General features: G+C 40.8%; 1 protein-coding gene across 1 annotated transcript in view; it reads right to left on the bottom strand.

The window, feature by feature from the left end:
• hspa4l (heat shock protein 4 like) overlaps positions 1-23,525 on the bottom strand; it is a 75,994-nt gene that overhangs the window by 3,304 nt on the left and 49,165 nt on the right. Inside the window, exons 12-18 of the mRNA XM_067993524.1 lie at positions 15,100-15,311; positions 10,738-10,842; positions 10,522-10,659; positions 9,584-9,709; positions 3,208-3,315; positions 2,048-2,167; positions 1,308-1,469 (exon numbers count right to left, since the gene is read on the bottom strand). Coding sequence (XP_067849625.1) covers positions 1,308-1,469; positions 2,048-2,167; positions 3,208-3,315; positions 9,584-9,709; positions 10,522-10,659; positions 10,738-10,842; positions 15,100-15,311 — 971 coding nt within the window. The remainder of the gene's footprint in view (positions 1-1,307; positions 1,470-2,047; positions 2,168-3,207; positions 3,316-9,583; positions 9,710-10,521; positions 10,660-10,737; positions 10,843-15,099; positions 15,312-23,525) is intronic.

The following is a 23,525-nucleotide window of genomic DNA, read 5'->3' as shown; positions in this document are numbered from 1 at the left end:
AATCTTATCCAATTTCTCTACTACCACCTCCTTTACTGGTAACATTGGCAGCATCCTCCTCTTTAGTGAAGACAGATGCAAAGTACTGATTTAGTACCTCAGTCCTCTGCTTCCACAAGATGATCTCCTTTTTGGTTCCTTAATTGGCCCCATCCTTTGACTGCCCTTTTACTATTTATATGCTTATAAAAAGGACTTTTGGGTTCCCTTTTATGTTACCCACTAATCTATTCTCATACACTTTGCCCCTTTTATTTCCTTTTTCCTTCTCCTCTGTACTTTCTGTATTCTGCTTCATTCTGTATTGTATTATGAGCCTGACATCATAAGCCTCCTTTTTCTGTTTCATTTTAATCTCTAACTTTAGTCATCCAGGGAGCTCTAGCTTTGGATGCCCTTCTTTTCCCCCTCATGGGAGTGTGTCTGGCCTGTACCCACATTAGCTCCTCTTTGAAGGCCTCATTGCTCATTTAATGCCAATCTTTGGGCACCTGGGCAAGATCCCCTTTCAACTCACTGAAATTAGCCCTCCACCAGTTGAGTATTTGATTGTTCCTTGTCCTTTTCCATAACTACTCTAAACTTGATATTGTGATCACTGCTGCCCAAATGCTCTGCCACTGAAACATGCTCCATTTCATTCCCCTAGAACCAGATCCAGCACTGCTTCCTTCCTCATTGGGCTGGAAACGCACTGATCAAGAAAGTTCTCTTGTACACATTTCAGGAATTCCTCCCTCTCTCTGCCCTTTATACTGTTATTTTCCCAGTCTATATTCTGATAATTGAAATCCGCCATTATCACTACTCTACAGGTCTTGCACCTTTCTGAAATTTGCTCCGCTATCTCCTTCCACTATTTGGTGGCCTATAGTATACAACTAGCAGCGCAGTAGCTCCTCTATTGTTCCTAAATTCTAACCAAAAAGATTGTTTTTGAACCCTCATCCCTTTCCAGTTCTGTAACAGTATCTTTGATCAATACCGTCCATCCCCCTACTCCTTTTTTTCCTTCCTTATCTTTCCAGAATACTTGTAGCCAGGAATATTAAGTTCCCAATCCTCCACTTGTTTGAGCCAGGTTTCCATTATTGCCACAATATCATAATTTCATGTCTCAATTTGTGCCTGCAGCTCATCAACCTTATTTACCACAAACAAACACTGATTACAATCACTTCCTAAAATGATAAACTGGGCTCCTAAGCTAAAAGTCACATATGATCCCATGGAAAGTTAAACATGAAAGGATCCAAGTATTAGCAAGACACAATTTGATCAAAAGTAGATTATTTCTTTCTGCATACCTTAACTTTGTTCCTTATCTCAGCTGCCTTCACAACAGGGTCCTGGAATAGCACCTGCTTATTTTGCGCAATCATTCTACTGTTCATCCAATCCATGGCACTATTGACACTTTTTTCAACTTTCACCATCTCTGCTGCATCAATGTGCTCGTAGTTTTCATCCTAACATTAAAAAAAACATCTTTATGCCTCAAAAGGAACCAGATAGTTTCAGGACGTTGGAAGTAAAATCTACTCTTAATTCAAATTACCTGATAATTCAATTTATTCTGAGTAGTACATTTCCACTGATGTATTATTTGTGCTGCTTAAATCCAATTATTGGACAATTCAAATGTCAAGCACAAAAACAGCTGAATTATTACTAGAATATTGTTATACACAACTGCTTGGGAACATTACTGTACAAATTTCCCATTGGAGTGTATTTGCTTTATACCATAATATTTAAGATTCCTTATGTAGGAGTACAATTTCACCATTCTGCAGAGGTTATTGCTTTTAGTGGCAGAAAGTGGGTTCTATAACTTATTCAGTCCATCAGACTTGAGGAAAGTTCATCTTTAAAAGAAAAACTTTCCTAAGTCATCCAAGGAATCTTAAATTTCTAAATATTTATGCATTTCGTGAGCAAATATTGCTAGACAAAATGCAATATTCTTCTCCAATGTTTTAAAAAAGTTAATTACAGTATCACATTTAGTAAGTGACAAAATGCCACTTCTAAGTATGGTCAATACCTTAATTTTATATGCTTCTACAGTCTTCATGAAGAGCTGGATCTTCTTGCCCAACTCATCAAATGCTTTTGGTCTCTCCTCATGCTCCTTGTATCGGTCCTGAACTGGTTGGCCAAGTTTCTATGGAAAAGGAATCCAGCTTTTATTCTTTGATGTGGGCAGATTCATCACTTCTGTCCTCATCCAGCTCCACTGCCCCAATGAAATCAACTTCAAAATCAAAATCTTTGCCCTCTGACACCCTACATGGCCTTGTACCATCCCACCTCATTTAGGAAATCTTCACCAAGCAAACCACTCCTGTGCATTGCTACCTTTCCTTCCTCCCAACACTGACACTATGCTTTCAACCTCTGCACAGTTGGAAATTTCCATACCTCCTGCTCAGCGTCGACATCTCCCCCTGAACACCGGTATATAGATCACCAATGCTACAAAGGTCTGACTTCAAAATAAGTATAACCTAAAACCAACATGCTTTCTTTTCAATAGAAAAGTGAACATGGCACCATACAATAGACCTTCACACAAGTAATTAAGGAGTTCTCCAAATAAATAAACTATTTTGGATGAATTTTTGATTTAAGGCTACACATATTACTGCTGAGGAAAAGAATGCTTTTTAGAACCTAGTGAGAAGTACCATCATGAATAGCACGGCCAGATGTGCAGCAAAGCAAAGCTTCCTTTCGTCTGCCCAAAAATGCACCTTACCCCCAACCTTAGGAGAGTGTCTCCAACTACACCAATGTGAACTTTTGCATTTCCAAACTTCACAGGCAATATTGTAATCCTACACATCAGAGCACCTTAGACTGGCAGCTGAGCAGGCTTGTGTAACTTATTCTGTGCAGGGAAGTGAGGAAAAACAAGGGCATTCTCCTTGGGCTGAAAATTGATTACCATTGGCAGTGCTCCAGGAGCAGTCCATCTCCCCATCCCATCAATGCCAGTTGGCTTGACCAGCAGATAAACATGAAAACACTACAGCAATTCCACTTGGATTGCCCAAGACTTGCAATGCCAAGGATGCTGATCTCTATATAATTGTTATTTCACAAGATTAGACAAGTTTGAGTTATGATTTATTCAATCAAGATTCATTGTAAGCATCTTACAAACATTCAGAATTACTTTGTATAGAAGGTCAGTAGCTGTACCTTTAGGTCATTCAGTTTATCAAGATATATTTGTTTAGGCTGGTCTTCTCCATCTTCATACAGCCAGTTTTCTGTATCCTCTAACAACAGTGTGAACTTATTTTTGTCCTGAAAGGCAAAGATGCATTGAACTTCACATTATTTTTCCCCGTGTGCAGGTTGTTCAAGAAAATTTATTTTGCCTTGCTCTTTTAGATGTTGGGCACAACATGTATAAGTAATATTTCTACAAAAATGTTACATGAAATAGGACTATTTCATGGGCCTGATGGGAAAGTTATTAAAAACTTTTACATTTCCTAGAGATGTCATTACATTCAAATAAACTTTTTTGTCTGAAATCCTTGGAGAATACTCAGTGTAAACAAAATCTAAATATACACCACACAACTGTATTCTAAGTCAGTACTTGTACTGCCCCCCCCCCCCCCCCATAGCACTGGAGAGAATCCACTAATGAACATTCTGCATCTTTAAAGTTCTCCTGGTATGCTGGCCGACATTTATCCCTCAACCAGCACCAAAAACAGATGATTTGGTCATTTATCATTTCATTGCTTTTTTTTTTAAAAAAAGGACCTTGCTGTGCACAAATTGGCTGCCACATTTCCTACATTACGACAGTGACTACATTTCAAAATTACTTTATTTGCTATAAAGCGCTTTGGGACATAATGAGGTTGTTAAAGACGCTATACAAATGCAAGTTCTTTAGAATCATACAGCACAGAAGGAGGCTGTTCAGCCCATCTTTGAAAGAGATGTCCAATTAGTACCACACCCTGCTCTTTCTCCATAGCCCTGCACATTTTTCCCCCTTCAAGTATTTATCCAATTCCCTTTTGAAAGTTATTATTGAATCTGCTTCCACTACCCTTTCAGGCAGTGCATTCCAGATCATAACTCGCTGTGTAAAAACTTATTTCCCCCTGTCACCTCTGGTTCTTTTGCTAATTACCTTAAATCTGTGTCCTCTGGTTACAGGTCCTTCTGCCACTGGAAACAGTTTATCCTTATTTACTCAACAAAACCCTTCATGATTTTGAACGCTTCTATCAAATTTCCTCTTAACCTTCTCTGCTCTAAGGAGAACCACCCCAGATTATCTAGTGTCTCTGCATAACTGAAATTTTTCATCCCTGGTACCATTCTAGTAAATCTCCTCTGCACCCTCTCCAATGCCTTGACATCCTTCCTAAAGTATGGTGCCCAGAATTAGACACTATATCCTCTTTGAAAGCCTCCCATCGCTCATTTGTTGAGGGAAGGTAGGCCTAGGCCAATAGACCTTGTGGACGAAAGATAATAGAATCTTTAAAAACATCTAGAAAACAAAAATATTATAAAGAGTAGTCAGCACGGATTTCAGAAGGGAAAGTCATGCTTGACCAACCTTACTGACTTCTTTGAAATAGTAACAAAAAGAGTAGACAAGGGTAATGCAGATGTAATAGATTTGGATTTTCATCAAAAGGCTTTTGATAAGGTACCAGAATGTCGACTCATGACTAAGGTCAGAGCATGTAAAGTCTAGGGACAAGTAGCAGAATGGATAGCAAGCTGGCTACAAAACAGAAACGAGTAGAGGTTAAGGGTAGCTACTCAGACTGGCAAAAGGTGTTCCAAAGGGATCGGTGCTGGGATTACTGTTATTCACAATTTACATTAACGATTTGGACTCGGGAATCGGAAGTACAATTTCTAAATTTGCGGATGACACCAAATTGGGTTGTGTAGTTAATACAAAGGAAGAATGTCAAAATGCAAGACATTAATAAATTTGCAGAAGAAGCATGTAATTGGCAAATTAATATCAATAGAGAAGTGTGAGGTGGTGTATTTTGGTAGTAGGAATTATAAGGAGGCCACATACTGCTTGGATAATAAGAGTCTAAATGGGGTAGAGGAACAAAAGGATCTCAGGGTACAGATACACAAATCACAAAGTAGTGACAGGTTAATAAGGCCGTAAAAAAGGCAAACCAAACACTGGGGTTCATTTCTAGAGGGATAGAATTGAAAAGCAGAGAAGTTACCTTAAACTTGTATAGAACCTTGGTTCGACCATACTTGGGAGTACTGTGCAGAGTTCTGGTCTCCATTTTATAAAAAGGATAGAGGCATTGGAGAAGGTGCAAAAAAGATTCACAAGGCTGATGCCAGAACAGAGAGGTTATACGTATCAAGAAAGGCTGAGGCTCTTTTCTCTAGAAAAGGCTGAGGGGAGACCTGATGGAGGTCTTTTAAGATAATGAAAGGGTTTGATAGGGTAGATGTAGAGAAATGTTTCCACTTGTGGGGGAGATGAAAACGAGAGGTCACAAATATAAAAGATTGTCACTAATAAATCCAATAGGGAATTCAGAAAAAATGTGTTTATACAAAGAATGGCAAGAATGTGGAACATACTACACAGTGGGTAGTTGAGGCAAATAGCATAGAGGTATTTACGGGAAAACTAGACAAAGACATGAGGGAGAAAGGAATAGAAGGGTATGCTGATAGGGTTGGATGAAGTAGGGAGGGAGGCAGCTCATGTGGAGCATAAATGCCAGCATAGACCAGTTGGGCCGAATGGCCTGTTTCTGTGCTGTAGACTTGATGTAACTCAATGTAAGAAAGCCAACCAGGCCCAGAACAAGTTTCATAAGTTTGTGAAACAGAGTACTGGTGCAGCCATCACTGACCAAACTTTAGGAAGCAGCACACAACACTGGAAAGAATGCAAGGGAAGACTATTCGCTGCATCAGGTCCCTAATTATTCCACAGACCAAATAAAATCTACCCTACTAAAGACTCTAGATTACCCATTTACTTTCATACATGAAAGTTCGGCAAAACTCTAATGACTCCATTACTCAGTCCTGGCCTACTACCCTCAAAATATTTCAACTCCCTCCTCACCTCATCCCTGTATTCAGTAGGGAGCATCATATCTTTAGAACATTCTATATTGACTTTTTTTTTCATTGATCAATTCTACAATTTGCAATTCTATAATGTGCCTCACATATAAGCAAATACACCAAAAGGCCTTACATGAATGAAACCATAGGCACAATTTTAAATCTCTAATTTTTACCCCTCAGTAACAGAGCTGGAGCTACAAGTAAAATATCCACATAAAATATGAACTTGCATATATATAGTGTTATGTCCTCACGATGTCACAAAGTCTATCATAACCAATTGATTACTTTTGAAGTGTAGTCACCATTACGTAGGCAAATGTGACAGCCAATTTGCACGCAAAGTATCACAGACAGCAATAAGATCACCAGTCCATCTGTTTTGGTTGTAGGATAAATTGATAGGTCAGAGAACTTTCCTGCTACTCTTCCAATAATACCAAGGGATCTTTTATGTCCACATGAACAGCTAGACAATAACAACTTATATTTATATTGCTCCTTCAACATAGAAAAACATCCAAAGACACTTCCTTCACAGAGGTATAGTTAAAAAAGAGCTAAGGGGGGGGGGGGGGCGGGGGGTGGAAAGATATTAGGATGGTGACCAAAAACTTGGTAAGAGGAGCCAGGACCTCTTCTGAAAGAGGTCACCTCTAACAATGCAGCACCTCCTCAGTATAGCACTGGTTATGTGCTCAAGTCTTGCAGTTGGACTTGAACCCACAACCTTCCGACTCAGAGGCAAGAATGTTATTCACCAAGTCAAACTGACATTAAAATGTTGTAATAATTTGCAGAACTTCTGTATGCACCAATTTACAAAAGCATTTTCAAAAACAATCTAAATGTATGATTTTTAGTAACATACTTTTGAGAGTGGGAAAGGTGAGGAGGGGGAAGAGAACAAATATTTGAATTTTACACTCAGGGATGAGTAATGCCCTGGAGCAAAAGTGTAGTATTTTGTATCACCCTCTACCAGTTCCAGGTAGCTATAGCAGTTGTTAGATAAGATTCTCTCTTGCAATGTGCTTTTCAACAGTCTTAGAAAGCACCATCTACTTACAAATCCATTTCCCATCTCAGCCATCAAAACCACCAGTAAAGTGGCAACGCTGCTTGATGCTTTCCTGAGTGAAGTAAGGAACTCCCATGTGGGAAATTACAAGGAAGAATATGTATCTTACAAATCCACAGTGTGGCAGTCAGTGGCATTACTAGGCAATCAAAGGAACACTTAGAAAAGTCAGCTGAGCTACCCTGATGGCTCAGCGATTTCACCAAGCGAGTACCAAAGGAAGTGGCCCTGGAAATAGTGGATGCATCTTCCAAAATTCTATAGACTCTGGAACAGTTCCTACAGATTGGAGAGTGGCAAATGTAACCCCACTATTTAAAAAAGGGAGAAAAAAAAACAGGGAATTACAGACCAGTTAGCCTAACATCAGTAGTGGGGAAAATGCAAGAGTCTATTATAAAAGATGTGATAATAGAACACTTGGAGGGCATTAACGGGATTGGACAAAGTTAGCATGGGTTTATGAAAGGAAAATCATGCTTAACAAATCTACAGGAGTTCTTTTTTTGAGGATGTAACTAGTAGGATAGGGGAAAACCAGTGGATGTGGTGTATTTGGATTTTCAGAAGGCTTTTGATGAGGTCCCACACAGGTTAGTGTGCAAAATTAAAGCACATGGGATTGGGGGGAATATACTGGCATGGATTGAGAATTGGTTGACAGACAGGAAACAGTAGGAATAAACGGGTCTTTTTCCGGGTGGCAGGCAGTGACTAGTGGGGTACCGCAGGGATCGGTGCTTGGGCCCCAGCTAGTCACAATATATCAATGATTTGGATGAGGGAATGGAATGTAACATTTCCAAGTTTGCAGACGACAAAGCTGGGGTGGAATGCAAGCTGTGAGGAGGGTGCAAAGAGGCTCCGATGTGATTTAGACAAGTTGGGTGAGTGGGCAAGAACATGGCAGATGCAGTATAACGTGGATAAATGTGAGGTTCTCCACTTTGGTCGTAAAAACAGAAAGGCAGATTATCTGAATGGTGATAGATTGGGAAAAGGGGAGGTGCAACGAGACCTGGGTGGCCTTGTATACTAGTTGCTGGAAGCGAGCATTCAGGTGCAGCAAGCAGTTAGGAAGGCGAATAGTATGTTGGCCTTCATTGCAAGAGGATTTGAGTACAGGAGCAGGGATGTCTTACTGCAGTTATACAGGGCCTTGGAAAGACCACATATGTAGTATTGTGTGCAGTTTTGGTCTCCTTATCTGAGGAAGGATGTCCTTGCCATGGAGGGAGTGCAACGAAGGTTTACCAGACTGATTCCTGGGATGGCAGGACTGACGTATGAGGGGAGATTGGGTTGACTAGGCCTATATTCACTAGAGTTTAGAAGAATGAGAGGTGATCTCATCGAAACAAATAAAATTCTAACAGGACTAGACAGATTAGATGCAGGGAGGATGTTCCTGATGGCTGGGGAGTTCAGAACCGGGGCTTACAGTCTCAGGATACTGGGTATGCCATTTAGAACAGAGATGAGGAGAAATTTCTTCTCTCAGAGGGTGGTGAACCTGTGGAATTCTCTACCACAGAAGGCAGTGGAGGCCAAGTCATTGGATGTATTCAAGAAGGAGATAGATATATTTCTTAATGCTAAAGGGATCAAGCGATATGGGGAAAAACAAAAATCAGGAATAGGGTACTGAGTTAGCCATGATCATTTTGAAATGGCAGAGCAGGCCCGAAGGGCCGAATGGCCTATTCTTGCTCCTATGTTTCTATGTAAAAAGCTACAGACTAGGAAGGCCTCAGGCTTAACCCCCAAATCAGTGCTCAGTTAGCTGACCTCAGTCATCCTGGCTGGGGTGGGGAAAAGTGGCCTGATTCCTGCTCTCAACCAATATCCAATGATCGTGGCTGGAAGTGGAAGTGTGAATGTTATGCAAGGACAGAACTGACTTCACTAAGATGCCCCTTGCATCACATGAATAATGACCACTTGAGTGAGGTACTGTTATGAGTGAGGATGCTGTTATTTCTTTTTTGGAAGCTGCTTCCAAAAAGGAAATAATGCCTTCAGAAGGGAAGCAGGAAATTGGCAGAAAGAAAAAAATCCAGTTCTTTATGTACCTACCCAAAATATTTTGCATTTCAATTTTGCCCTTTTGATTTAGGCCACCACTTTACTATGCATTAACACCCAGTAGAGAAAGCGCAGAGGCAACCTGTTTCTAGATATGGCAGTATTGCTCCAAGAGGCCACTTGTATGCATGCTTGTGGGATTGGCAGACTACTTTTCAGCTTCTCGTTTGCCAGGCCAAGATTAGGAGCTCTGTGCAAAATAACACATGAACCACCAATTTCTGCCACTCTGGTGCACTACATCAGCATCTCAATGCTGCATATCACCTTACTGACTAGCTTATGAAATATACTACTTACTGCCTCACTGATGAATTTTTCATAAATTCCACAAAGCTTGTCTCTGATCTCATACACATATTCTTCAACTGTATTTTTGGCATCATTTCTCTCTTTTTCCAGTTTGTCCTGCATAATCATCTTCCCCTGAGAAATGTAACACAATGTTAGGATTCACACGCTTTGGTACTAGTTAAAAAAGTATATTCTGTACACAAGTGTTCCCCAAAATGTCAAGCCAGTCTAGTATACTGGACTGGTTTTCTTCACTCTCCATTCCCTGCCTGGTACAGACTTGGTAGTAGTTTGGCTGCCTGCCATTTCAATGACATGTCATCAGCTGCTGCGTGGTTGAGAGCGCTTCAAAAGCACATTACCCAGAGGTCTTTCTTCCCCCTGCTTGATACTATTTGTTGTTAGGAATGCTGAGTTCAGGAATTTGTTGTGTGGGAAATCATTCACCAATTACAACCCCCCAAATTAAGATTTACTTCCATTCAGTTTGCAATATTTCTAGATTAATACTATATTACCCTTCTAAAAGTGGGAATGAGAGTGCGCGCTGAGCTGGACAGTGACCACGAAGCTGTCGGACTGTCATAAAAACTCAACTGCTTCGCTGGTGTCCTTTAGGAAGGAAAGCTGCATTTCTTACCCGGTCTGGCCTATATGTATCTCCAGTCCCACACCAACATGGTTGACTCTTAATTGGCCTAGCAAGCTGGTCAGTTGCATCAAACCTACCATGGTTCAAGAAAGTGCCCCACCACCTTTTCAGGGCAACTAGAGATGAAGAATAATTAATGGCCTTGTCTACATCCCAAGAATGAATTTTAATAAAACAGTACTATGCCAGACTATAACCCACATGCAGCAGTTATTAAGCAGTAAAAAGGTTAATGTCGGATTCTGGATAACCTATTTCTTAATGATGGTGAAACACAGAACAGAGCACATACCTCATTTTCAACATAGTTGTTGAGAAGGTCCTGATCAAGCTGTTGGGGCAGATCACTTTGAATCAGCAAATCCACACTCTTCACCTTTATTTTGGGTTTTGTGCTATTGTCTTGTTTATTTTCTACAGCTGGATCATTCTGTAGAGAATTAAAGTTATGAAATACAAATCACAGAAACTGCAAGTTGTTTTGTGAAATATGTATGGTTTTACCAACTTTTTCTTCAGAGTCAGTGCTCGGTGGCTGAGAAACTTCATTCTGCTCTTCAGCTTGGGCTTTTTGCTGCGGATGCACTTCCTCCTGATCAACTTGCATATTACCCTTAATGTAAAATATATATCAATTTAATAAAAATAAAGCAAACAAAAATACATGCATATACAAGTTGCCCTCTACACCAATGCTACAATGGTTTTGAGGGGCATTGGTAAAAAAGTCCCTCCATTGAAGGGGACAACTTTTCATTGCTGGGAGCTAGCTTGAATAAATCTAATTTGAACCAAAATGAGATGTCAATGTTATTACCCAACACATGAACTATAACACTCGAATGTTAAACCCAATATATATATATATATATATATATATATATATATATATATATAAAAAATATATATTTTTTTAAAACATCTTTTGGAAAAACCTTCAGTGTCACAAAAAACAAATAGAAAGCACTTACTGCGATCACCTTGAGGAATTTTAATTTGGATTATACCAACTAAATGATCCCATAGTGCCTGTTTTGTTTCCTAAAATGGTTTATTTGCTGTACTATATATTTTAGTTTTGCAGGTTAAATGTGAAGCGAAAGAGGGTAAAGGAGCACAATGAGTTAGAATACGGTCCTTTCATCTCGGTTCAAATTCTGATGGGATAAAGTCCTCTGTTAGCAGCAAGGATTGAATGTGAAATAAGTATAGATAATTTAAATTCAGTTAACTTGCTCATCACCCATTGCAAATTTTAGCTTATGTACTGTAACACAAACAAATGCTGCTATTGCAATCAGGGTACTCAATTGTGAGGATTAGCTTTATTATTGTAGAAATACTTTCTTCTCTGTTTCTTACTTTCTAACTTCTATTGTTTTTCTACCTAATCTTTTCAAAACTATTCCTAACTTTAAAATCTTTTTTGTCTTTTTCAAAGTTGCTTCCATTTGCACAAGGGATGGTGGAAATTTGAAAAAGTGGTGATCTCCTTATTTAAAAACTGGCTTTTAAAGTCTAAGCCAGAAAAAAGCCCTGAATGTAAAGATCAAAATGTAGTTGTGACATGGTGCATCATGGATACAAAAAATATCGACAAACAAGTCAAACACAGATGGAGCACTGCTGAATAAGCATGGTAAGCTTAGGGATCTGTACTGGGGCCTCAACTTTTCACTATATTTATAAGTGACTTAGATGAAGGAATAGAGAACCATTTATCCAAGTTTGCTGATGACACCAAGTTAGGTGCACAGTAAGTAGTGTAGATGGGAGCAGAAAATTGCAAAGGGACATTGAACTCCATTTGCCACAGTTTTGCCTACTCACTTAATCTATCAATGTGAGGAAGTGTGAGGTGATCCACTTTGGACCCAAGATAGATAGATCAATCAGAGTATTTTCTAAATGGTAAGAAGCTAGGAACTGTGGAGGAGCAGAGAGATTTAGGGGTCCATGAACAGAAGTCACTAAAAGCTAGTGGATAGGTACAAAAATTAATTACAAAGGTTAATGGAACGTTAGCCTTCATCTCAAGGGAACAGAAATTATGCTACAGTTGTATAAAGCTCTGGTTAGACCACATCTGGAGTACCGCGGAGAGTTCTGAGCACTGCACCTCAGTAAGGCCTTGGAGAGGGCCGGGGCTAAAAGGGTTAAATTACGAGGTTGTATCGACGAGGCTTGTATTCCATCAGAGTGTGCACTGTCTCCTAAAACTAAAAGGGTGCACATTGGTGCATTTAATACTTTAAATTTATTCCAGACATCCAGAAAACCAATAGAACTGTATAACTTATCAAACCTCTGAATGCTGGCTGTTTGTCTTCACTCACAGGGTTGTGAATCTTTGGAATTCTCTACCCAGAGGGCTGTGGATGCTGAGTCGTTGAGTATATTCAAGGCGGAGATAGACAGATTCCTGGACTCTAGGGGAATCAAGGGATATGGAGGATTGGGCAGGGGAAAGTGGAGTTGAGGTCGAAGATCAGCCATGATTTGACTGAATGGCGGAGCAGGCTCTAAGGGCTATGTGGCCTACTCCTATTTCTTATATTCCCTTCAGTATAGAAGATTAAGGGGTGGTATAATTGAGCTGTTTAAGATGATTAAAGAATTTGATAGAGAAAAACAATTTTGTCTGGTGGGGGAGTCCAGAACAAGGGGGCATAACCTTAAAATTAGAGTTAGGCAGTTCAGGGATGATGTCAGGAAGCACAAAGGGTGCTGGAAATCTGGAAAACTCTTCCTCCAAAAAGCTGTTGCAACCAGGTTAATTGAAAATTTTAGAACAGAGATTGATAGATTTTTGTTAGGCAAGGGTTTTAATGGTTATGGAACCAAGGCAGGTAAAGAGAGTTAAGATACAGATCAGCAATAATCTAATTTAACAGGCTCGAGGGGCTGAATGACCTACTCCTGTTCCTATGAAACACAGTAGCCAATTTGCGCAGAGCAAGGTCCTGCAAACAATGAGATTAATTATAATCTGTTTCAGTTATGTTGGTTGAGATATAAATATTGGCCTGGGGATCTTATGTCCACCTGAGGAGGCAGATGACTTAACGTCTCATCCAAAAGTCTGCATTTCCAACATTACAGCACTCTCTTAGTACAACACTGAAGCATCAACCCAGACTGTGTGTTCAAGTTGCTGGAGTGGGGCTTGAACCCATGACCTTCTGACTCAGAAGGGAGAGTGCTACCACTGAGCCAAGAATCAATTGACTGAAGTTTGATAAGTTATACTGTTCTATTGGTTTCCTGGACGTCTGGAATAGATTTGAAGTATTAAATGCACCAATGTGCATCTTTAGTTTTAACATATATAACCATAATTAGGAGACAAAACACATCAAGGATACTTAATTAATAGTCTTTGAAGTCTCAAAACAAAAAAAAGTGAAAGAAATCTATACACTGTACATTATATGCTTAAACCAAATCAGAATAAACAGCCTCCTATTAACTGTCATAAGCATGTACACACCTACAGGGCCACAGGCAAACACAGGCAAAGTAATGCATTACAGGGTAGTACTATGGATTAAATTTATGGCACAGGAATGTTTATTGTCCAATTGGGGATTTGCTGAAGCGTATGAGTTAATATTATTCACCGGAGGCAGCAATTGTAGCAGATGAGGTTGTCACCTTAAAATCAGAAACTTGAGATGCTAAAATTGTACAGAGTAGGTAATCATAGGTAACTAAGAAGGCATCAAGCCTCAATGTTATATGATCAACACAAACCTCCTCCAAACTAAAGATGTCATCTTCTATTAGAGAAGAGCAAGGCTGGCGTACAGCAAGAACGGAAACACAAAATTAATGGAAATTTAAAAAAAGTTAGTACAATATTCTAGAAAAGCAGAAAAATCAAACCTGAAACTAGTCATCTTGCAGCTCAGTTGCAACTGTTAATTAATTTTGCCATGAATTGCTGGTTTTTATATAACACGGTCACTGCAACTAATTGTTTCTATTAAAATAGGGTTGGTTCTTCAACACTAGTTCAAACTGATGCTACTGTTTGATTCACAATATAGTATGAGATATCCCAATGTCTCAGCTTAGAACCGTATAAAGACTAGGTCCATTCCCTTGTCTGTGCTATGTTAGCTCATCTTTGATGGAGGTAGGGGTGCTATAATTACATACAAATCAAGATGCGGAGATGCCGGTGATGGACAAATGTAAGGAATCTTACAACACCAGGTTATAGTCAACAGTTTTATTTGAAGGAGAAAGCCTCCGAAAGCTTGGTGATTTTCAAATAAAACTGTTGGACTATAACCTGGTGTTGTAAGATTCCTTACATTTACAAGAGCAGGAGTAGGCCATTTGTCCCCTCGAGCCTGCTCTGCCATTTGATAAGATCATGGCTGATCTGATTGTGACTTCAACCCTACTTTCCCGTCTACTTACTATAACCTTTGACTCCCTAGTTAATCAGGAATCTATTGGCCTCAGTAGTTCTGAATTAGGGAAAGGGGAAAATCACAGTCAGAGTTCTCACTCCCAAATCGCTATCCAATGACCCCTGCTAGATCAGCACATCATGTGATAACACAACAGAATAGGATTGAGTCAGCTATGATTCCCCCACTGGGAATACCCTGCTGACACATTTGCCAAGTGACTGGAGCATACCCTAGAGAGGCAGAGATTCAAAAGGAGACCGAATAATCTATTCATGCCAGATAATTTTAACTTTAATTGTGTAATACTAAAAAGAAAAACTGCAGGGAATAAAGCACCAAATGAATGCAAAAAAAGTGAGCATCAGAATTTTAAAAAATGTATTTAAAGCTTCCAAAAAAGACACAGCTTTGGACTTGACACATGCTAAGTAAGTTGCATACTATACCTGGTCATCCATTTTTGCATTCACTGTGCCTTGGGAGGGTTGGTTTGTTTCCATTGGAACATCTTCAACTTGACCACCCTCTGGTCTCTGTTTTTCAATCAGTGATGCACTGGACACATTGAAAATACCATGGATATTGACTCGAACTTTGACTTTGACTTTGGAACTGTCACCATCAATTTGAGGAGTAACATTCTGGATGGTAAAGCGACCTGATTCAAAGCATAAAAGTTATATTGTAAGGATTACAATAAAGCACCAGCAGAGCGCTTATTTATAAGACACACTATTTTTTGTTCTTTAATGCCCCAAAATGCTTGCATTATGGTTTTCAGCCAGTTTTGGGACATAATTTGACAATTGGAAAAGCTACAAGTGGCCATAGTACAAAGAGCCACATAAAATGAAAATCACATTTGTGCATTTGAAACAGCAGCCTCTAATATCTATACAAAAAAATGCAGAGATTCATAATTTGTGCTGGGGAGGAATAATTTCAATTGGCAGCATTTTAATAGTGGTTTGCTACAAATCACTAGTAGCAATGCTTAAATATCTGTATATGTTGTATTTGTTAATTATCTACTACAGACCTATGGTCTGTCCCGCATTCTGAGAGAATTTCATACTTCACCTACAAGGCAACCCCATGTTCTAATCCACAGAGTTTCTACTCCAGGAGACATGCTTCAGTACAAGAATGTGCAACTTAATACCATACTCATGATAACACAGGATAGAGAAGGTTATTTCAATTGAAATCCTTTTCCAAGATGCTAGTGGCAAATAGGGTTGCACAGAACAAAGTCAATTTTGGGATATTTATAATTTTAAAATTCTAATTGACAATTACCATTGATGTTTCAAGTATTAATATAGTTCAAATACCCCTAATCTTTAAAAAAAGCTCAGATGGCTTAGTGGGTAAATGCACTGCAGGGTGTGCAGTGGACTGTACAGTTCAAGGAAGTCCCAGGTTGAATCCTTGGGTCAACTAAAGTGGTGGACAGAGCACTAGAACTAGGAACATAGGAACAGGAAGTAGGCCATTCAGCCCCTCGTGCCTGCTCCGCCATTTGATAAGATCATGGCTGATCTGTGATCTAACTCCATATACCTGCCTTTGGCCCATATCCCTTAATACCTTTGGTTGCCAAAAAGCTATCTATCTCACATTTAAATGTAGCAATTGAGCTAATATCAATTGCCGTTTGCGGAAGAGAGTTCCAAACTTCTACTACCCTTGTGTAGAAATGTTTTCTAATCTCACTCCTGAAAGGTCTGGCTCTAATTTTTAGACTGTGCCCCCCCTACTCCTAGAATCCACAACCAGCAGAAATAGTTTCTCTCTATCCACCCTATCCGTTCCCCTTAATATCTTATAAACTTCGATCAGATCACCCCTTAACCTTCGAAACTCCAGAGAATACAACCCCAATTTGTGTAATCTCTCCTCGTAACTTAACCCTTGAAGTCCGGGTATCATTCTAGTAAACCTACGCTGCACTCCCTCCAAGGCCAATATGTCCTTCCGAAGGTGTGGTGCCCAGAACTGCTCACAGTACTCCAGGTGCGGTCTAACCAGGGTTTTGTATAGCTGCAGCATAACTTCTGCCCCCTGTACTCTAGCCCTCTAGATATAAAGGCCAACATTCCATTTGCCTTCTTGATTATTTTCTGCACCTGTTCATGACACTTCAATGATCTATGTACCTGAACCCCTAAGTCCCTTTGGACATCCACTGTTTTTAAACTTTTTAACCATTTAGAAAGTACCCTGTTCTATCCTTTTTTGATCCAAAGTGGATGACCTCACATTTGTCACAATTTTGCCCATTCACCTAATCTATCAATATCGCTTTGTAATTTTATGTTTCCATCTACACTGCTTACAATGCCACCAATCTTTGTGTCCTATCTAAGTTTGCCGATGAGACTTACTATGCCTTCATCTAAGTCGTTAATAAATATTGTGAATAATTGAGGCCCCAAGACAGATCCCTGTGGGACTCCACTAGTCACATCCTGCCAATGTGAATACTTACCCATTATCCCTACTCTCTGTCGCCTTTCGCTCAGCCAATTTCCTAACCAAGTCCGTACTTTTCCCTTAGATTCCATGGGCTTCTATCTTAGCTAACAGTCTCTTATGTGGGACCTTATCAAATGCCTTCTGGAAGTCCATATAAATAACATCCATTGACATTCCCCAGTCCACTACTTTAGTCACCTCTTCAAAAAATTCAATCAGGTTTGTCAGGCACGACCTACCGTTCACAAATCCATGCTGGCTCTCCCTGATAAACTGAAAATTCGAGGTGTTCAGTCACCCTATCCTTAATTATAGACTCCAGCAATTTCCCCACAACAGATGTCAGGCTAACTGGTCTATAATTCCCCGGTTATCCTCTCTCTCCTTTCTTAAAAAGCAGAGTGACATGTGCAATTTTCCAATCTAGAGGGACAGTTCCTGAATCTAGAGAACTTTGAAAGATTATAGTTAGGGCATCTGCAATCTGCTCACCTACTTCCTTTAAAAACCTGGGATGGAAACCATCTGGGTCCTGGGGATGTCACTCTTTAGTGCTATTATTTTCTTCATTACTGTTGCTTTACTTATATTAATTTTATCGAGTCCCTGTCCCCGATTCAATATTAGTTTTCTTGGGATTTCTGGCATGCTATCCTCTTTTTCTACTGTAAATACTGGCGCAAAGTAATTATTCAACATGTCCGCCATTTCCCCACTTTCAGTTTTTAAGGGGCCAACACTGCTCCTGACCACCCTCTTTTTCCTAATAAAACTATAAAAGTTCTTTGTATTGGTTTTGATATCCCTTGCAAGTTTCTTTTCATACTCTCTTTTTGTAGCTCTTACTATCTGTTTTGTGACCCTTTGTTGATCTTTGTATCTTTCCCATTCACCAGGATCTGTGCTATTTTTTGCCTTTTTGTATGCCCTTTCCTTACGTCTTATACTGTCCCTTACCTCTTTAGTTGTCCATGGCTTTTTTTTTGGCAAGTAGAGTTCTTGCCCCTCAGGGGTATAAACCAGTTCTGTATCTCGTTAAATGATCAGTCGTTTTACCCATTAACAGATTTGCCCAGTTTACTGTGGACAGTCTCTGTCTCATCCCATTGACGTCGGCCTTACCCAAGTCTAGAATCTTGGCAGCTGACTCGCTTTTTTCCCTTTCAAACACTACGTTGAACTCGATCATGTTATGATCGCTATTGGATAGATGTTCACGCACAGTTAAGCTGTTAACTAGATCTGGTTCATTACTCATTACTAAATCTAGTATGGCTTGCCCCCTTGTTGCCTCTAGGACATACTGCTGTAGAAAACTATCCCGGACACACTCAAGAAATTTACTACCTTTCTGACAGTTGCTAGTCTGCTTTTCCCAATCTATGTGAAGGTTAAAGTCCCCCATTAAGACCACTATGCCTTTCTTACACACTTGTCTAATCTCTGCATTTATAGCATTTCAGAGCTGCTGCCAGGGCTCCTATATACAACTCCCACTATAGTCTTAGATCCTTTCCTATTTCTCAATTCAACCCATAAGGTCTCTGTTGGCTGCTTACCTCTCGTTATATCCTCCTTTATCATTGAATTGATTTAATCTCTAATCACTAAGGCTACTCCTCCCCCTCTTCCATTTTCCCCATCTCTCCTGTAGACCTTATAACCCGGTATATTTAGTTCCCAATCCTGACCATCCTGCAGCCATGTCTCAGTAATAGCTATCATGTCATACCCTCCAATTTGAATTTGAACCTGTAGTTCATTTAATTTATTCCTTATACTCCGTGCATTTGTATATAGAACTTTTAGTCTGACCTTCAGCTTTGATGCTGGGATAATTGCCTTACACCTTCTAGTTTTCACTTGATCTGTAGTGCCTAAAGTACACTTTCTTTCCACTGCTCTACGCTTCTCCCTTTCACTTGTTCTTGAGTAACTGTTTGTACTATTTGTATTGTAAATTTCCCCTGGGTCTTCCCCTCTCTTGCTGCTCTCAACTTTACTCCCTTCTGACTCCCCGCTCAGGTTCCCATCCCCCTGCCACCCTAGTTTAAACCTTCCCCCACAGCACTAGCAAACACCCCCACGAGGACATCGGTCCCGGTCCTGCTCGGGTGTAACCCGTCTCGCTTATACAGGTCCCACCTTCCCCAGGAATCTAAATCCCTCCCTCCTACATCATCCCTGCAGCCACGCATTCATCCCGTCTGTTCTCCTATTCCTATACTCACTAGCACGTGGCACTGGTAGTAATCCTGAGATCACTACCTTTGAGGTCCTGCTTTTTAATTTATCTCCTAACTCCTTGAATTCACCTTGCAGGACCTTATCCTTTTTTTTTTAAAAACCTGTGTCGTTGGTACCAATATGGACCACGACTACTGGCTGTTCACCCTCCCCCTCCAGAATGTCTTGCAGCCGTTCCGTGACATCCTTGACCCTAGCACCAGGGAGGCAACATACCATCCTGGAGTCACGTTTGCGGCCGCAGAAACGCCTATCTGTTCCCCTTACAATCGAATCCCTATCACTATAGCCCTGCCACCCGTGGTCTGGCCTCAGCATTCGAGGGGGAAGGGATGGAAGGACTTGGTTCTTACTCCCAATCACCAGTGACCCTGCTAGCAATTGTAGGCTCAGGATCTGCTATGGCCAGTCAAGAAGCTCACCAACTGTCTAGACAATCAAAAATCGGTAACAACCAGTGAAACTGTACCATGGAGTTGCCACCTCCAATGGGGGTTTGGGGAGGGGGGGGTGGTGGGGGAAGACGAATGAGCACGTCAAGATAAGAATTTTGTTTTTTTGTTAAAAGGATAATTTTGGGCAATTATACTAGTCCTAACATTTCAATTTGTGCAACTTCCACACAGTGCATTGTGCAGCAACTTGACATGTTGGGTGATGTTTTCCAAGCAATCTGAAACCCAAATAAGTGTCTTGCTGCAAAATGGGAATGAAACCAGTGTAACATGTTGGTTTTGTTCCAGTCTTGGCCAGTTCAGGAAAACTACACTGTACAGTGAATTTAGTACTGTATATTTCCCAAAGATGTTCTGCTCCCTAATGTTCAGTACAAGTGGAAAATACAACCTCAAACACGGAACATGATTCCTCTATACTTGCACACAAAGCAATATTGTTTCTTACGGCTGCCCGGTACTGGAAAAACTCATGAACAATGTTCAAATCCTGGTGGTGGAACTGATTGAAAAATTTGAGAGAAAATCATCAACTGAATATGAACACCAAGATGAAAGCGACTGGAAAAGGGGAATTTTCCTCAAGTGCAGCTAATGTTGAACAAGGAGGATTCCACTCAACAGGTGGTGTGTGAATCAACACGAAGGAACCGTACTCTACCTTGTCCTCACCAATCTACCTGTTGCAGATGCATCTGTCCACAACAGCATTGTAGGAGTGACCACTGCACAGTCCTCATGGAGACCAAGTCTTGTCTTCACACTGAGGACACCCTACATCATGTCGTGTGGCACTATCGTGCTAAGTGGGATAGATTAGGAACAGATCTAGCAGCTCAAAACAGGGCATCCATGCGGCGCTGTGGGCCATCAGCAGCAGAATTGTATTTCACCACAATCTGTAACCTCATGGCTGGGCATATGCTATATTCCTCCATCATCGAGCCAGATGATAAACGCTGGGTCAAGAGCATAGAAGAGCATACGGGAGCAGCACCAGGCATACCTGAAAATGAGATGCCAACCTGGTGAAGCTACAACACAAGACATCATTCATACTAAACAGTGGAAGCAGCATGTTTTAGACAGAGCTAAACGATCCCGCAACCAATGGATCAGGTCGAAGCTCTGCAGTCCTGCCACATCCAGTTGCAAAAGGTGGAGGACAATTAAGCAACTAACGGGAGGAGGCTCCACGAACATCTCTATCCTCAATGATGGCAGAGTCCAGCACGAGTGCAAAAAAGACAAGGCTGAAGGGCTTGCAACAATCTTCAGCCAGAAGCGTCGAGTGGACAATCCTTCTCAGCCTCTTCCTGAGGTCCCTACCATCACAGATACCGGTCGTCAGCCAACTCAATTCATTCCACATGACAAATACTCAGCTCCAGACCTCATTACAGCCTTGGTCCAAACATGGACACAAGCTGAATTCCAGGTGAGGCAGGAATGACTGACCTGGACATCAATTTGATCGACTGCAGCACCAAGCAGCTCCATTCCCAACTCCTCAGATAATGAAGCAGTCCATGCCTGTATGTGCAAGACTTGGACAACATTCAGACGTGGGCTGATAAGTGGAAAGTAACATTCATGCCACAAGTGCTGGGCAATCACCATCTCCAACACAGCGCCTGACCATCACCCAATGACATTACCATCATCCTCCTGGGGGTGCCAGTGACCAGAAACTCACTGGACTATCCGCATAAATGCTGTGGACACTAGAGCGAGTCAGAGGCAGGGTATTCTGTAGTGAGCAGCTCACTTCCTGAGTCCCCAAAACCTCAACCACATACAAGGCACTAGTCAGAACTGTGATTGATTATTCTACACTTGCCGAGATGGGTGCAGCTGTAAAAACACTCGAAGTTTAACACCATCCAGGACAAAGCAGTCTGATTGATCTGCACCTCATCTACCAGCTTAAACATGCAATCATTCCACCACCAGCATACGGTGGTTGCAGTGTGTACTATCAACAGGATGTAATGCAGCAATTCGCCAAGCTTTTTTCTGCAGGACCCCCCGCCACCTTCAAGTTCCCCACTAAGTCACACACCAACCTGACTTGGATACATATCGCGGTTCCTTCATTGTCGCTGGGTCAAAATCCTGCAGCTTCCTACCTAACAGCACCATGGGAGCAACTTTATCCCACGGACTGCAATGGTTCAAGAAGGCGGCCCACCACCACCTTCCCAAGGACAACTAGGGATAGGCAATAAATGCCAGCCTTGCCAGCAACACCCACATCTTTAGATTGAACTACATTTTTTTTTCTTTTAAAAATAGATTTAAGAAACTTTCCTTGCACATCAAGAACATTACTGCCAATGAAAGAAGAACAACCAAGGCATAATGAATTCATTGGTATATCCATGGAGTTGGAAAAACACTGTATATGTTGTATGAATCGAACAGCATCCTAAGATCACTTCCATGTAGTAAAATGGGGACGAATCAATCAAATTGGAATGTGGAGGGTAGATGGACATCGTAGATTTTTTACTCAATTGTGTTTTGCATCAGGAAAATTCAAATTTTACATTTATACCTGCTTGCTGAAATTCATGATAGATATACACCAAACCTCAGAACATTATCTTTCAAATGCCAAATGTAAGGAATCTTACAACACCAGGTTATAGTCCAACAGTTTTATTTGAAAATCACAAGCTTTCGGAGCTTTACCTCCTTAGTCAGGTGAGTGAGAGAGAGGTTCTAAAATCGCACAGCATATATTAGGCTGGGAGACAATCACAGCAATCAAAGGTGTCGTTGGTGTTCAGACAGGTTAGCCACGGAAAACATTACATCCCAGTATACTGAATACACAATGGGTCAGATTACACAGAGACAGAGACAGAGACAATGTCCAATTGTATTAAAAACAGACAACTTTTTTTCCCCCGCTGGTGGGGTTATGTGGAGCGTGACATGAACCCAAGATCCCGGTTGAGGCCGTCCTCATGGGTGCGGAACTTGGCTATCAGTTTCTGCTCGACGATTTTGTGTTGTCGTGTCTCGAAGGCCACCTTGGAGACACACAACGCAAAATCGTCGAGCAGAAACTGATAGCCAAGTTCCGCACCCATGAGGACGGCCTCAACCGGGATCTTGGGTTCATGTCACGCTACATGTAAACCCACCAGCGGAGAAAAAAATTGTCTTTTAATTCTCGCCCTCTCTCTCTCTGTAATCTGACCCATTGTGTATTCAGTATACTGGGATGTAATGTTTTCCGTGGCTAACCTGTCTGAACACCAACGACACCTTTGATTGCTGTGATTGTCTCCCAGCCTAATATATGATATTCGATTTTAGAACCTCTCACTCACTCACCTGAAGGAGGTAAGCTCCGAAAGATTGTGATTTTCAAATAAAACTGTTGGACTATAACCTGGTGTTGTAAGATTCCTTACATTTGTTCACCCCAGTCCATCACCGGCATCTCCACATCATTTCAAATGCCAAGCAGCTTTCAGAATACTTCGTAGATGAAATAATGTTTGCAGCATATACCAAAACAAAGGCATCAATCCCCATGAAGTCAGCCCAAGACCTATACTTTCTGGAGCACATTTACCTGTCATAAAAAGGAGAACTATGGGACACCAAGTTAAAATCTTACACTTCTAGTTTGTTCATTAAAATATAAATAAATAATGGAAAATAGTGCAACTAGAAAA

Source organism: Heptranchias perlo, chromosome 1, assembly GCF_035084215.1.
Source record: "Heptranchias perlo isolate sHepPer1 chromosome 1, sHepPer1.hap1, whole genome shotgun sequence".
NCBI classification, from domain to species: domain Eukaryota; kingdom Metazoa; phylum Chordata; class Chondrichthyes; order Hexanchiformes; family Hexanchidae; genus Heptranchias; species Heptranchias perlo.
Note: the sequence above shows the minus strand (reverse complement) of the source record. Positions and strands in the feature narration are given on the sequence as shown.